This window comes from Nerophis lumbriciformis, linkage group LG20 (genome assembly GCF_033978685.3).
Source record: "Nerophis lumbriciformis linkage group LG20, RoL_Nlum_v2.1, whole genome shotgun sequence".
Taxonomy (NCBI): domain Eukaryota; kingdom Metazoa; phylum Chordata; class Actinopteri; order Syngnathiformes; family Syngnathidae; genus Nerophis; species Nerophis lumbriciformis.
The window spans coordinates 14,000,829-14,018,090 of NC_084567.2; the positions used below are offsets into that span (position 1 = coordinate 14,000,829).

Genomic DNA, 17,262 nt, shown 5'->3' on the forward strand with positions numbered 1-17,262 from the left:
TCCAACTTAATTTTTGGACAATTTTTTCAAAATTTTACTTAATTGTGTTGCATCTTCAACTTATCACCAACCTGATTATACAAATCATTAACAAATTAAGAAACAGTGATATAACTTGGTACATTTTAGGCTAACTGTTAGCATGTTAACATTCATGTTTATTAAACCTAATTTTGTTGCATCTTCAACTTATCACCAACTTAATTATACAAAGTTTTAACTAATTAAAAAACAGTGATATAACTTGGTACATTTTATGCTAACTGTTAGCATGCTAACATTCATGTTTCTTAAACCTCATTTTATTGCATCGTCAACTTATCACCAATTTAATTATACAAAGTTTTAACTAATTAAAAAACAGTGTGATATCACTTCGTACATTTTATGCTGACTGTTAGCATGCTAACATTCATGTTTATTAAACATAATTTTGTTGCATCTTCAACATATCACCAACTAAATTATACAAAGTTTTAACAAATTAAAAAACAGAGTGATATAACTTGATACATTTTATGCTAACTGTTAGCATGCTAACATTCATTTTTATTAAACCCAATTTGGTTGCATATTCACTAATCACCAAATTTAATAGTACAAAGTTTTAACAAATTAAAAAACAGAAAGTTCACAAAACTTGTAAAAAATTGATTGGAAAATGTTTCAAAAGTAACATTAGTGAACTTATATAAACTTATATTATTTAGGTGTGGTGTACTTAATTTGCTGTCTTCTTTCACTTTTGTCCAACTTAATTTTTGGACAGTTTGTGTTTTTAACGCTCTAGCTATGAAAATGTTCCATTTTTACTAAATAATTCACCAAAAGATCCGGCCTGGAAGCAAAGGAGTTGCCAGTAATGCTAACAACACGTGTTGAAAGAAAAAGTGGTCCTGAGAAGGGGACAGAAGCACATATTAAGTACACAAGTAGACCATCTGACCCCACCTTTTACAACCACCACTAAAAATGCTTTTCAGCCATGAGTTAAAAAGTAACCTTTATTTACTTCAGGTTAGCCAAAGTGTAAAATGTTCGCATTTACAGTAGCTCCATGAAGGCTACAAAGGAGCACGATGTTGTTGACAACATTGCTGGTTCTGTTGGTGGGACTCACTGCTTCTGGTCATCATGGATACGTTCCCACCTGGCAGGTACTCACAGGTTCTTGTCGTCATGGATACGTTCCCACCTGGCAGGTACTCACAGGTTCTGGTCGCCATGGATACGTTCCCACCTGGCAGGTAACTGGCGACTGTCTCAGCTCAACCAGCTGCCGTCGTCGTTGTCGCCCTCGTCCTCGTCCTCGTCAAACAGCGGCGGACATCCCTTCAGGCTCTGCGGGAGCAGAAACGACCGATAATCAACCACCGGCAGGTCTGCCGGCACTTTGACAGAGAAGGTGAGAAACACCACTGACTTGAAGAAAGAACTGGTGGTAAATGAGGAAGGGAACTGAGGTCTGTAATCAAAGTATCACATTTGTTCCTAGTATCTGGAAATGTGCTAACATGTGTTTATAAATGCTAATATTTTAACAAATATAATAATAACTAATAACAATAATAATAACTACTAATAATAATAACTACTACTACTACTAATAATAATAATAATAATAATAACTAATAATAATAATTATTACTACTACTACTACTACTAATAATAATAATAGCTAATAATAATTTATAATAATATCTAATAATAATAATAATAACTAATTAATTGAAGTGAATCAATCAATCAATCAATGTTTATTTATATAGCCCTAAATCACAAGTGTCTCAAAGGGCTGCACAAGCCACAACGACATCCTCGGTACAGAGCCCACATAAGGGCAAGGAAAAACTCACCCCAGTGGGGAGAGTGAAGTGAATTATATTTCTATAGCGCTTTTCTCTAGTGACTCAAAGCGCTTTACATAGTGAAACCCAATATCTAAGTTACATTTAAACCGGTGTGGGTGGCACTGGGAGCAGGTGGGTAAAGTGCCTTGCCCAAGGACACAACGGCAGTGACTAGGATGGCAGAAGCAGGGATCGAACCTGGAACCCTGAAGTTGCTGGCACGGCCGCTCTACCAACCGAGCTATATATAATAATAATAATAACTAATAATAATAACAATAACTAATAATAATAATAACTAATACTAATAATAACAATAACTAATAACAACAATAACTAATAATAACAATAACTAATAATACTACTAATAATAACTAATAAAAAATAACTAATACAAATAACTAATAACAATAATTAAACTAATAATAATATACTAATACTAATAATAACTAATGATAATAATAATAATAATAACTAATGATAATAATAACAACTAATAATAACCACTATCTTGTCCAGTTTTTACACTTCTGAGCACCATTTGCGAGTATCATCTAGTAGATTTTGTATGCAGTTGCCATTCCAAGAAGTAGTCTTTGCCATTAAACTGAATAGTTTTTGTCGAGTCCTACAAAGTGTTGACTTCCTGTGTGCTGCTGAAAAAGAGCCATTTTGCACTTGACACACGTGAAGGCTGAAAGTGGTTCCATCGCGGTGGCGCAAAAGAGGATTTGAAAGAAGAAAAAATGGTTGGAGACTTTCCAGACCTGCTCGTCTTCCTCTTCCTGCAGAACGTGTTTGTCATGAGCCTTCTTCTGGGAACGAGTCTGTGCTCCGTTTTCCTTTGGACGGTCGTCTGTCAGACTGAGACGGCAGAAAAGATACCTCTGACAAAAATGCAAACTCTTTGTAAATATCTATTATAAATAGTATCAAAAAGTGATATTTTGGAATTTCGGGAAAACTGGGTATTTGTACCAAAATAAAATTCTAGCTATTGTTGTTCCAACTAAGAGGAATATTTTGAAGGTGGGATGGTCGGAATTAAGACTGCAAAAAAATTTCCCGCAAGAGGTGGAAATTCCTGAAATTTCTTTGAACTTGGAAAAAGGATAGTTTTATTCTTCAAGGTGAGTGGAAGGTGTGGAAAGTGGAACGGTTCCCATCGGATGAAAAATGTGGGAGTTATGCCTGTTTGGAAAATGGCCCATTCACTTTCAATGGGAAAAATGTCTCGGAAAACCGGGAATTCTGGGTAATCTGGGATATCTAAAAAAAAAAGTTTTTGGGTAAGCGCACAATTCCTGGTCAAGCTGGACGTTTTATCACCTGAACGATTCTGAACGAATGAAAACTTTGGGCTGTGGACTTTTGTGGAAAAATAATAATAATAAATGGATGCATTTTTGGTGTAGAATAAAAACAATAGTAAATACTTGGACATTCACACATTAATCATGACTATTGGGTGAATACTTGGACATTTACACAATAATCATGATTATTGTGTAATTACTTGGACATTCACACAATAGTCATGATTATTGTGTGAATAGTTGGACATTCACACATTAATCAAGATTATTGTGTAATTACTTGGACATTCACACATTAATCATGACTATTGTGTGAATGAATGGACATTCACACAATAATCATGATTATTGTGTGAATGCTTGGACATTCACACAATAGTCATGATTATTGTGTGAATACTTGGACATTCACACAATAATCATGCCTATTGTGTGAATACTTGGACATTCACACAATAATTATGACTATTGTGGGAATGCATGGACATTCTCACAATAGTCATGATTATTGTGTGAATACTTGGACATTCACACAATAATCATGCCTATTGTGTGAATACTTGGACATTCACACAATAATCATGACTATTGTGTGAATGTCCAAGTAATTACACAATGATCATGATTAATGTGTGAATGTCCAAGCATTTATGATTATTGTGTGAATGTCCAAGCATTCACACAAGTATCATGATTATTGTGTGAATGCTTGGACATTCACAAAATAATCATGACTATTGTGTGAATGCTTGGACATTCACAGAATAATCATGACTATTGTGTGAATACTTGGACATTGTGTGAATGTCCAATCATTCACACAATAATCATGATTATTGAGTGAATGTCCAAGCATTCACACAATAGTCATGATTATTTTGTGAATGTCCAAGCATTCACACAATAATCATGATAATTGTGTGAATGCTTGGACATTCACAAAATAATCATGACTATTGTGTGAATGCTTGGACATTCACAGAATAATCATGACTATTGTGTGAATACTTGGACATTGTGTGAATGTCCAATCATTCACACAATAATCATGATTATTGTGTAAATATCCATGTATTCAAACAATAGTCATGATTACTGTGTGAATGTCCAAGTATTCACACAATATGATGATTGTGTGAATGTCCAAGTATTCACACAATAGTCATCACGATTATTGTGTGAATGATTGGACATTCACACAATCATCATATTGTGTGAATACTTGGACATTCACACAATAATCAAGATTATTGTGTGAATGTTTGGACATTCACTCAATAATCATGATTATTGTGTGAATGATTGGACATTCACAGAATAATCATGACTATTGTGTGAATGCTTGGACATTCACAGAATAATCATGACTATTGTGTGAATACTTGGACATTGTGTGAATGTCCAATCATTCACACAATAATCATGATTATTGAGTGAATGTCCAAGCATTCACACAATAGTCATGATTATTTTGTGAATGTCCAAGCATTCACACAATAATCATGATAATTGTGTGAATGCTTGGACATTCACAAAATAATCATGACTATTGTGTGAATGCTTGGACATTCACAGAATAATCATGACTATTGTGTGAATACTTGGACATTGTGTGAATGTCCAATCATTCACACAATAACCATGATTATTGAGTGAATGTCCAAGTATTCAAACAATAGTCATGATTATTGTGTGAATGTCCAAGTATTCACACAATATGATGATTGTGTGAATGTCCAAGTATTCACACAATAGTCATCATGATTATTGTGTGAATGATTGGACATTCACACAATCATCATATTGTGTGAATACTTGGACATTCACACAATAATCAAAATTATTGTGTGAATGATTGGACATTCACAGAATAATCATGACTATTGTGTGAATACTTGGACATTGTGTGAATGTCCAATCATTCACACAATAACCATGATTATTGAGTGAATGATTGGACATTCACACAATCATCATATTGTGTGAATATTTGGACATTCACTCAATAATCATGATTATTGTGTGAATGATTGGACATTCACACAATAATCATGATTAATAGTTTTGCCAAAATCCCCCAGCCCTGGTATTCATGTTTAAAGAACTTTTCCTGCAAATGAACACGGTCTCCCAATATCACACCTCGCCCTCCTAGACCGCTAATGACCGGTAGGGGCCCTGAAAACCAAACCATAGGCGGGTGTCTGGTAAGCCCGCCTGTCAACAAATATGGCCGCCCGACCCGAGACCATGAACAACACAACATAGAAACCTAGGTGAGCACCCACCTCTGGTCTTCACCTTGGATGACTTGACCTTCTGGGTGTGGAGGTGGCTTGACAGGAATCCTCAAAGATTCCTGAGAGATGGACTTCTTCGTTCTTGGCTGTGGTTTATCCACTTGTTCCTCCACGTCTGCTATTTTGTGCTCCTTGGACTCCGTGGATGAAAGCGACCGTGTTCTTTCTAACTGGGCCCTTGGACCGGACCCTGGTTCCTCACGCGTGTGGCCATGGTCCTCCTTTGTGTCACCAAGTGTCTCCACTTTTCGGTCTTCCTTCACAAGGACTTTCTCTCCCTCTTCCTGGCCCGACGACACCTCCTTCTTAGCGCTGTGGCCATCCTTGCCACTGAGCAGAGTCAGCGTCACATTCTGGAAGGAAACACACAACCCTCATTTTCAAATGAATCAATTTTCTTCACAATTCTTAGTCGACTTTAGTAAACTTTTGGACAGAATTTTATTAAACAAAAGCAGTTTTTTTAAAAGTAATAAATACATTTATCAGAGCTGTTTGTCTATTTTATGGAAAAATGTAGTTCATCATACAACTGGCATCAAATGTTATTAAAAAAGTATTGATTTTGAATTGAGAATCAATTCTGAATCGAATCCTTTCCCCCAAGATTCAAACAGAATCAAATGGTGTGGCGCCCAAAGATTCACAGCCCTAAGTGTTGCTCACGTGTACACGGTACATCTCGTCTGAGGAATCCAGTTTTTGTCCTTCGTTCCTGGCATCTTACTGGTTCCGTTTTGTTTGTTTCGCTACTGCGAGATCTACTTCGCAGATATCTCTGCCCTAAATCCAAACTTTGTGAGATTAATATAAATTACGGACTACAAGCCAGTACTTTGACCCCTGCGGCTGATAAAACGGTGCAGCTAATTTATGGATTTTTTTTCCGCTGATGGCCATAGTACAAATAGATAAAAAAACAAACAAGGAAATACACTGAGAAGGTGTTTTATTGTTTGTGCTAAGATGCCATCTTTTGGACGTGTTAGCTCATCGCAGGTGCTGCAGCGTAACTTCCAAGTGCCGTTCCGTCTCCTAGCCATCCACAGCGTTTCTACTCGTGTGGATTCTTCATTCACGTCTCCAGGCAACGTTTGTACTTTTTACAATACAACTGAAACAATTCTTACTGACTAAACTGTCCCATGTGGGATGTCTGTAGGAGTGTTTTCATACATATTTGTACGTGCTATCAGAATATAATCAAGCTAGCATCATTAGTATTAGCTAATATGCTAAAACATTTACCAGTGTCTGTGTTAGTATTATTAACTTACAATGGCATTCTTTATGTATTGTTTCAGTTTCACAAATTCCTCAGTAAATTCACCAAAACGTCACCGTGGAGTTATTGAGTCTGTTTAGGTGATTGGAGAGTTAGCTGGCGCAGCTAGTGGGTCTATAACTTCTGTTTTGTTTTGTTTGATCAGCTGTTTTACTGCCGTGTCACAAACACCGTTTTGAAACAATTAAGGTATGTAAATAAACATTTACAGAATATTTCTGCGTAAATAACTCATTTCACAACGTATGTATCTGCGATTTATAGTCCTGTGCGGCTAATATATGGAAACATATTTTTTCTTCTAAAATGTAGTGTGTAGGGGTTCATATACGCGATCCGTATTTCGGAAAATACGGTAAGTAAAGTGTAGTAGGCAGCAGCTCACACATTATCATACTTTCTCTAACAATTCAGGAAGTAATGATGTCAGCCAGCTTGAAAAATGTCTCAACTATAATCTATGTGAAGGAGTCCAGAATCATTTTATTTCCAATGTTGACAATACTTCAGGAGGAAACCTTACAATGTATTAAATCCATAAAGTGTTATAAAATGGAGTAGATGAGTTATTCTGATGTAGAGAAATGTCATATTTTGACCAATTTTCCCATTTTGAAATCAAATTTTGTTGCTCCACTTAGACACACGTAATAAAGGTGTTTGATGTTTTTTGATGATAGATTAATCACAACATCAAACATTATGTCACTACTGGACCCACCTACCTAAAAAAGAATGTTTAAACAACAATTGTCTTTGATGATATGAATGGGTTGGTGTTGGAATTTTTGGAATCGGTTGACAAATGGTGATGCTTTAACAGAATTGAAAAGTGGTATTTCGGAATTTTTTGAATTTTGGGAAAACTGGGAATTTGTACCCAAAAAAAAATCTAACTTTTGTTGTCCCAACTAAGAGGAATGTTATGACTGTGGAATGGTAGGAATTGGTTGAAAAATGTCGATTGTGAAAACTTTCCGGCAAGAGGTGAAAATTCCTGGAATTTTTTTTAACTCGAGAAAAATGCTAGTTTGATTCTTAAAGGTGAGTGAAAGGTGTTGAAAGTGGAACGGTTCCCATCGGGTGAGGAATGTAGGAGTTGTGCATATTTGGAAAATAGCCTATTTTCAATGGGGGAAAATGTCCCGGAAAACCAGGAATTCTGGGTAATCTGGGATATTTTAGAAATGTCTTTTGGGTAAGCACACGATTCCCTTTCAAGGAGCGCAGACATTTGTTTAATTTAAATGTTCTCAAAATTTCACAAGGAAACCTTAGAATGTATCCATAAAGTGTTATAAAAGTGCATAAAATGGAGTAGAAGAGTTATTGTGATGTAGAGAAATGTCATATTTTGACCAATTTTACCATTTTGAAATCAAATGTTGATGCTCCTCGTAATAAAGATGTTTGATATTTTTTGATGATAAATTAAACACAGCATCAAACATGTCATTACTGGACCCACCTACCTAAAAAAGAATGTTAAAAAAACATTGTCCAGCTGTTTACTGACATATAATATTCATGTTTTACTAACTTTTACTGCAAATGAATATATCGATCATCGGCCTCCTTGACTACTAATAACCCATATGGGTCGATCTATAGGTTATAGAGCCGACTGATGTGTGTAACGCTCACCTTGATAGTGTTGACAATCACACTGAGCACTGCGTGGCCAGTGTAAGATTGACCAGGTTCAAAGTCTCCCCGCAAGGAATGAAACACTCCGTTCATCACACGTTTCACCTGCAGGTTGACAACAGTTCAGTCAAACGTGTCACCTGCGTGCTAACGTGTTTACGACCTCTGCTGCTGTGTCCACGGAACTGTGCTGCTCAGGCCCTGTGGTCTCCAGGTGGCGCTCTCGTCTCTCTTGTGTCTCCTTGGCAGCCTCTCTCAGTGTCTCCAGCTCTTTGCACTTCACACAAGAGACACAAGAGGGAGACAGAGACTATGGGAAACATGCAAATGTGTGTACATTCGGGAATAAATTACATGTGCATGCTTTGTATCCATACATAAACACATGTCACATGCCAGAGCAGACTTATTTCACAGCGGAGAATCAGCGGATCCTCTTCCAAGCACACACACACACAGCCCTCGTGTCCCAATGTCCATCTGCTCCTTTCTCCTCCTTTGCCAATGTTAATGTAAGTGGTTTTTAGTCTTTTTTAAATGATTATCATTGTAGCAATTTGATTGTTAACGTTAAGGATTTTTGTGATTTCTGATCCTCTGTGAGGGCACCAAAGGGACTTGTGTCTATGTATGTGTTGGCAGAGCCGCACATACAGGACAGTTGAGCTTGTTAATGAAGAGAAAGCTGATCCATCTAATCCTAAACCAATTTGATTGTTAAAGTTCAGGATTTTTGTGATTTCTGGTCATTTGTGAGAGCACCAAAGGGACTTGTGTCCATGTAAGTGTTGGCAGAGCAGCACATACAGGACAGTTCAGCGTGTTAATAAAGATAAAGCTGATCCATCTAACCCTAACCCAATTTGATTGTTAAAGTTAAGGATTTTTGTGATTTCTGGTCGTTTGTGAAGGCACCAAAGGGACTTCTGTCTAAGTAAGTGTTGCCAGAGCAGCAAATACAGGACAGTTCAACATGTTAATAAAGAGAAAGCTCATCCATCTAACCCTAACCCAATTTTATTGTTAAAGTTAAGGATTTTTGTGATTTATGGTCATTTGTGAGGGCACCCAATGGACTTGTGTCTGTGTAAGTGATGGCAAAGCAGCACATACAGGACAGTTCAGCTCGTTAATAAAACGAAAGCTCATCCATGTAACCTTAACCCAATTTGATTGTTAAAGTTAAGGATGTTTGTGATTTCTGGTCGTTTGTGAGGGCACCAAAGGGACTTGTGTCCGTGTAAGTGTTGGGAGAGCAGCACATACAGGACAGTTCAGCTTGTTAATAAAGAGAAAGCTGATCCATTTAACCCTAGCCCAATTTGATTGTTAAAGTTAAGGATTTTTGTGATTTCTGGTCGTTTGTGAGGGCACCAAAGGGATTTCTGTCTAAGTAAGTGTTGGCAGAGCAGCACATGCAGGACAGTTGAGCTTGTTAATAAAGTGAAAGCTGATCCACTCACCCTAACCCAGTTTGATTGTTAAAGTTAAGGACTTTTGTGATTTCTGATCTTTTGTGAGGGCATCAAAGAGACTTGTGTTTGTGTAAGTGTTGGCAGACAGCACATACAGGACAGTTGAGCTTTTTAATAAAGAGAAAGCTGATCCATCTAACCGTAACCAGATTGTTAAAGTTAAGGATTTTTGTGATTTATGGTCGTTTGTGAGGGCACCAACGGGTCTTGTGTCCATGTAAGAGTTGGCAGAGCAGCACATACAGGACAGTTTAGCTTGTTAATAAAGAAAAAAGCTGATGCATCACCTCCTTGTTATGTTAGTTTGATATGCAGTACTCTATAATATTTGTTATAGTGTTTAAAGTGTACGAACCTTCACTAAAATGGGGACTTTTATCGAGTCTGGAGCCAATTATTCATATTTACATTGTTGCCTATAGAGAAATTTGCTTCACGATACAAACTTTTCCATTTACGAACCCTGTTGAAGAACCAATTAATATGGTAAATGGAGGTTGCACCGTGTAAGGATTCATACATAGAGAATACATATGTGAATAACAATAATTCACACATTTAAGATTATACATAACAATTTTTTTATTCTTTCATTATTATTGTTCCACCCGAAAACTTTGCAGGCTTTCACAGCCCACAGTTTTCATCCGATCGGAACCGTTCGAGTATCAAAACTTTCAGCTTGACCAGGAATCCTGAGCTCACGAAAAAAAAAATAGTAAAAAAATATCCCAGATTACTCACAATTCCCGGTTTTCCGGGACATTATGCCTATTGAAAATAAATGGGCCATTTTTCAAACTTGCACAATTACCACATTTCCCATCCAATTTGAACCGTTCCAACATCCACACACTCCACCCACCTTGGACAATGGAACTACCATTTATTTCATTTCCAAGTTCAAAAAATTCCAGGAATTCCCAGAATTTCTGGTTTTCCAAAGCTCTATTTTCAATTCTTGCTGGAATGTTTTCACAGTCCACATTTTTCAGCCAATTACAACCATTCCACCATCAAAACATTCCTCTTAGTTGGGACAACAAAAGTTCCATTCTTTTTTTTGGTAGAAGTTCCCGTTTTTCTCGAAATTCCAGGAATTCCAAAATACCAATTCTCAATTCAAACTGTTACTACGTCAACATTTTTCAACTGATTCAAAAAATTCCAACACCAACCCATTCATATCATCGAGGACAATTGTGCTAGTATCAATATTTTTAAAAACTCCTGGTTTTCCCTACATTTCCAGGAAATGTCCATTCAAATGAATGGACATAATCAAAGTTCAAACGCCCAAATTTCTCACAATTTTGCGCCATTTTTTACCCGATTCGGACCTTTCAACCATCCACACACACTACTATTTCTGGATATCAAAGGCAAAACATGTTTTGCATTTCTAAAATTCCCGGTTTTCCTGGAAATTTCAATTTTTTTGCACCATTTTTTACTGGAGTTGGACCTTTCAACCATCCACACACACTACTCTTCCTGGATATCAAAGTCAAAACATGTTTTCCATAACCCAAAATTCCCAGTTTTCCTGGGAATTTCTCCCCAATGACAATGAATGGGCAATACACAATCTACGGCATACCCCACATTTCCCATCCGATTTGAACCGTTCCAACACCCACACACTCCACTCACCCTGGACAATCTAACTACCATTTTCCAAGTTAAAAAAATTCTAGGAATTCCCAGAATTTCCGTTTTTCCGACGCTCTTTTTTCACCTCTTGCTGGAATAATTTCACAGTCCACATTTTTCAGCCAGTTACAACCATTTGACCAGCAAAACATTCTTCTTAGTTGGGACAACAAAAGTTCCATTTGTTTTCTTGTAGAAATTCCCGGTTTTCTTGAAATTGTGAAATACCATTTCTCAATTCAAACTGTTACTACGTCAACATTTTTCAACTGATTCAACACACTCCAACACCAACCCATTCATATAATCTAGGAAAATTGTGCTGGTATTGATATTTAACAAAAACCTTGCGGTTTTGCCAAAATTTCCAGGAAATTTCCATTCAAATGAATGGACGTAATCAAAGTTGTACAACGGCCAAATTTCTCACATTTTTGCGTCAATTTTTACCTGATTCGGACCTTTCAACCATCAACACACACTACTCTTCCTGGATATCAAAGGCAAAACATGTTTTCCATTTCTAAAATTCCCAGTTTTCCCGGATTTTCCAGGAAATTTAAATTTTTTGCGCCATTTTCAACTGGAGTCGGACCTTTCAACCATCCACACACACTACTCTTCCTGGATATCAAAGGCAAAATATGTTTTCCATTTCCCCAAATTCTCGGTTTTCCCGGAATTTCACCCCAATGACAATGGATGGGCAATATACAATCTACTGCATATCCCACATTTCCCATACGATTTGAACCATTCCAACATCCATATACTCTCCTCACCCTGGACAATCAAACTACCATTTTCCAAGTTCAAAAGATACCAGGAATTCCCATATCATCGAGGACAATTGTGCTAGTATTAATATTTTTAAAAACTCCCATTTTTCCCAAAATTTTCAGGAAATTTTAATTTTTTGCAGTATTTTTTACTTGATTCGGACCTTTCAACCATCCACACACACTACTCTTCCTGGATATCAAAGGCAAAACATATTTTCCATTTCTAAAAATCCCAGTTTTCCCGGAATTTCCAGGAAATTTAAATTTTTTGCGCCATTTTCGACTGGAGTCGGACCTTTCAACCATCCACACACACTACTCTTCCTGGTTATTAAAGGCAAAACATGTTTTCCATTTCCCCAAATTCTCTGTAATCCCGGAATTTCTCCCCAATGACAATGAATGGGCAATATACAATCAACTGCATATCCCACATTTCCCATCCGATTTGAACCATTCCAACATTCATACACTCTCCTCACCCTGGACAATCAAACTACCATTCTCAAAGTTCAAAAGATACCAGGAATTCTCATATCATCGAGGACAATTGTGCAAGTATCAATATTTTTAAAAACTTAAATTTTTCCCGAAATTTTCAGGAAATTAAAATTTTTTGCAGTATTTTTTACTTGATTCGGACCTTTCAACCATCCACACACACTACTCTTCCTGGATATCAAAGGCAAAACATATTTTGCATGTCCCCAAATTCCCGGTTTTCCTGTAATTTCTCTCTAATGACAATGAATGGGCAATATATAAACTTCTCCATATCCCACTTTTCCCATCCGATTTGAACCGTTACAACATCCACACACTCCACTCACCCTGGACATTCAAACGTTTAACTTCCGCTCACGTGCACGGCGACATGCCCACATTGGGCATTCACGCAGTTCCTACCAGAATTGCAAATTCTAGTATTAATAATATTTTGGTCATGGGAAATGTGTCATAGAAATGAGAGACATGTTTGGCATGTGGAGACAAAACAAGATGATAGTCCTGAATGAGAAGCACATTTTGACACAAGAACGGTAGAGAAATATGGAAATGGTAAACATGGTATTGTTTGGAATTTCATTGTGACGCTAAAAAGACAAATGCATACCTTTTGGTGGAGCTCATGAAGTTTTTGCAGCAGACGATTTCTCTCCTCCTGAAGCTCAGCCATCTCTTTGTGGTGGTGTTCTCTGGCAGAGGTTAGGGCCTGTTCACACTTCACCTTGCACTCTTCCTCCAGTTCTGCTCGCAGCTGACGGGACTAAAAAAAAAAAAGCATCAAAAGTATTTTTCCCGATGAAATAGCCAATCCAGTATGTTCTAATGAAATTTACAGCATTTGGAAAATTTTTGACTTTCTGCTGGGGTCGGGGGGAATACATCAACATGGCTTTATATCGCAATACTTTACCCTCAATTCCCAACAATAAGTTGCTACTTTTTTCCTAGGCTTTGAACCATGCGACTTATAAAATGGCGCGGCGACAGATGTTTAATTTTGCCTCAATTTTCACTCTAAGCGTGAGTGAAGAATGCACTACCTGATAAGTCAGAAAGAAAAATAGATGACAAAAGTATTATCTGCTCACAGATGCTACCTGGTGATTGTTTGAACATACTGCAACTGGTCCTGGGTAGTCCCACGTCACGCGCCAGAATCTCCCAGGAATTTGGCAAAATCACAGGGGTACCTAATGTATCTACTGACGGTCATCAAGCAAACTAACTGAGAAGGTGTTTTATTATTTGTGCTACAGCGCCATCTTTTTGGACAAGTTCGCTCATTGCAGTTTCTGCAGTGTCCTTCCATTCAGTCCTTTCAACCGGAAGTAAAAGTGCTATTCAAACTTCTGGCCGTCCATAACATTTCAACCTGTATGGATTCTTCATTCATCGCTCCAAGTTTTACAATATAACTAAAACAATTCTTACTCGCTAAACCGTCCCATGTGTGATGTCTGTAGGAGTGTTTTCATGTATATTTGTAGGTGCTATCGTAATGTAATGAAGCTAGCATTGTTAGAATTAGCTAATATGCTAACACTTCTACCAGTTTCTGTGTTAGTATTACTAACTTACAATGGCATTCTTTTTGTGTCGTTTCAGTCAAGTAAATTCTTCAGTAAATTCACCAAAACGTCACCGTGGAGTTATTGAGTCTGTTTAGCAGATTGGCGAGCCAGCTTGCGCAGCTAGTGAGTCCATGACCATGACTTCTGTTTTGTTTGATCAGCCGTTTTACTGCCGTGTTACAGACACCGTTTGGAAACAATTAAGATATGTAAATAAACATTTACAGAATATTTCTGTGTAAATAACTCATTTCACAACATATATATCTGCGGTGCGGCTAATGTATGGGAAAACATTTTTGTTTTAAAATGTAGTGGGTGTGGCTTATATATCGGTGCCCTCTATCGTCTGGAAAATAGGGTATTTAACAATCGTTGCAGTATTGTTGATACCGCGGTATTGCGGTTTCAAAATCGTGACGTGTGACGGCATCAAACGGAAACTTGGGGAGTGTCGTTTTTTTCCTGGGACTTTTGCGTTTGCAGGTGTAAAAAATAAACCGCAGCAGGTCTGGATTAGACCCACATTACACGTGAGTGAAGGAAGCATGCGGAGAAAAGAGGAATTGTTTTTTTCCCCGAAAATGACATTCAATTAAAATAAATTAAAACTTTTGGAGTTATGTTGCTATCAGACACACAAAGAAAACCCTGGCGAAAACAACCTATTTAGCGGAGGTAAGAAAGTCTGCCTTCTGCGATGCTTGTCAGAACATCATGACATGATAGTGTTACCCTGGATGTTAAGTTTAACCCTTCAGTCACCTTGGACCAAAAAAAAGGTCCTTTTCTGCATTTTTTTTCCATCTTTGACAAATCAGGTAAACTTAAAGGTTCGAGGGCTGAAATTTGGCCACGTAGTTTTGAACAAGTTCTTCTTTAAAATGGCATCATGTAAAAATGGCATCACTTTTTGCAAAGTTATTCCAAACAGGAGATATTCATTAACTATACACCTAATCCCTTTGGCCCCTTTTAGGTCCCCCGTTGACTCCCATTATAACACACTTTTTTCAATATACTGAAAAGCTGATATATTGCACACATGTCATTCATTCATTCATTCATTCATCACTTTGCTGTGTGTGAAAGGCCACCACAGATTGGAATCCAAGTAGAAGTTAAAAAAAAAACATCTAATGAGATAAAATGTCAAAATTACAAAACAAAAAGTCGTAATTATGAGATAAAAAGTCGAAATGGAGTTCAAAAGTCGAAATAATGAGATCAAAAGCCATAATTATTTGATAAAAAGTCAAAATGATGAGGTAAAAAGTCAAAAACATGACATAAAAATCATGATTATGATGTACAAAGTCGAAATTATAAGATAAAAGTTAAACATTTTTGAAAAAGTTGAAATAATTAGATAAAAATACACTATTATTTGATAAAAAGTAAAAATGATGAGGTAAAATGTAAAAAACATGACATTAAAAAATCATTATTATGAGACAAAGCTAAAGTTAAAGTGCCAATGATTGTCACACACACACACACACACACTAGGTGTGGCGAAATTATTCTCTGTATTTGACCCATCACCCTTGATCACCCCCTGGGAGGTGAGGGGAGCAGTGGGCAGCAGCGGTGGCGGCGCCCGGGAATCATTTTGGTGATTTAACCCCCAATTCCAACCCTTGATGCTGAGTGCCAAGCAGGGAGGTGATGGGTCCCATTTTTATCGTCTTTGGTATGACTCGGCCGGGGTTTGAACTCACAACCTACCGATCTCAGGAGGGACACTCTAACCACTAGGCCACTGAGTAGGTAAAGTCGAAATAATGAGATAAAATGTTTAAATAATGAAATAAAAAGCCATAATTATTTACTAAAAAGTCAAAATTATGAGATAAAAACTAAAAAACATGACAATCATGATTATGATGTATTAAAGTCGAAATTATGAGATAAAAGACAAGAAAATTAGATAAAAGGTCAAAATAATGAGATAAAAAATCAAAAACAGGACATAAAAATCATGATTATGATGTACAAAGTCAAGATTATGAGATAAAAGGTTAAAAATAGATAAAAGGTCGAAATAATGAGATCAAAAGCCATAATTATTTGATAAAAAGTCAAAATTATGAGATAAAAAGTCAAAAACATGACAATCATGATTATGATGTACAAAGTCGAAATACAAACTTCATATTTACTGACGAGTCTAAAGCTGCTAAAAGCGTAGAAGTGTTGGACTTTTTAAATGTTTTATTATATATGACTTACTAATAATAACACTTTTATGAGTTGGACCATTTTTCTGCTAGAGTGGGATTTTGGAAAAAAAACTGTCATAGTTGCAAAAATAATAATGCATCAAAATCAGTGTTATGAACTATTGACCTGTTAGAGGCTGTAATTATCTCATCTAAAGTATTTTTGTAAATTATGTATATTTTGTGTTTTTATATCATCATTTTTTTATTTATTTTTTAACAAAAAGCGCATAAAACATAAAAAAATAATACAAATAATAAAAACTTTATATATATGGATAGATCTGAAGCTGTTGAAGAATTTTAAGTGTTGAAAGTTAAAAAATAATAATATATGACTTTTAACACTTTTATGAGTTGGACCATTTTTTGTCTAGAGTGGGATAGTGTGAGTTTTGGGGGAAAAAACGGTCATAGTTGCAAAAATAATAATGCATCAAAATCAGTGTTATGAATTATTGACCTCTTAGAGGCTGTAATTATCTCATCTAACGTATTCCACTTTGCAACTTGTTTTTGTAAATTATGCACATTTTGTGTTTTTCTATCATGCAAAAATGTTTTTTTTTTATACCAAACAAGCATAAAACATTAAAAAAAAGGATACAAATATATAACAGCTTTAAATCTATGGATATATCTGAAGCTGTTGAA

General features: G+C 36.4%; 1 protein-coding gene across 3 annotated transcripts in view; it reads right to left on the reverse strand.

Annotated features, from left to right (window-relative positions):
* Positions 1-990: 990 nt before the first annotated feature.
* fkbp15b (FKBP prolyl isomerase family member 15b) overlaps positions 991-17,262 on the reverse strand; it is a 62,276-nt gene continuing 46,004 nt past the window's right edge. For all 3 annotated transcript variants that reach the window (XM_061980486.1, XM_061980488.1, XM_061980487.1), the window contains 6 exons: positions 13,423-13,575; positions 8,562-8,675; positions 8,396-8,503; positions 5,455-5,819; positions 2,618-2,714; positions 991-1,341 (listed from right to left, as the gene is read on the reverse strand). In XM_061980486.1, coding sequence (XP_061836470.1) covers positions 1,264-1,341; positions 2,618-2,714; positions 5,455-5,819; positions 8,396-8,503; positions 8,562-8,675; positions 13,423-13,575 — 915 coding nt within the window. In that variant the 3' untranslated portion in view covers positions 991-1,263. The remainder of the gene's footprint in view (positions 1,342-2,617; positions 2,715-5,454; positions 5,820-8,395; positions 8,504-8,561; positions 8,676-13,422; positions 13,576-17,262) is intronic.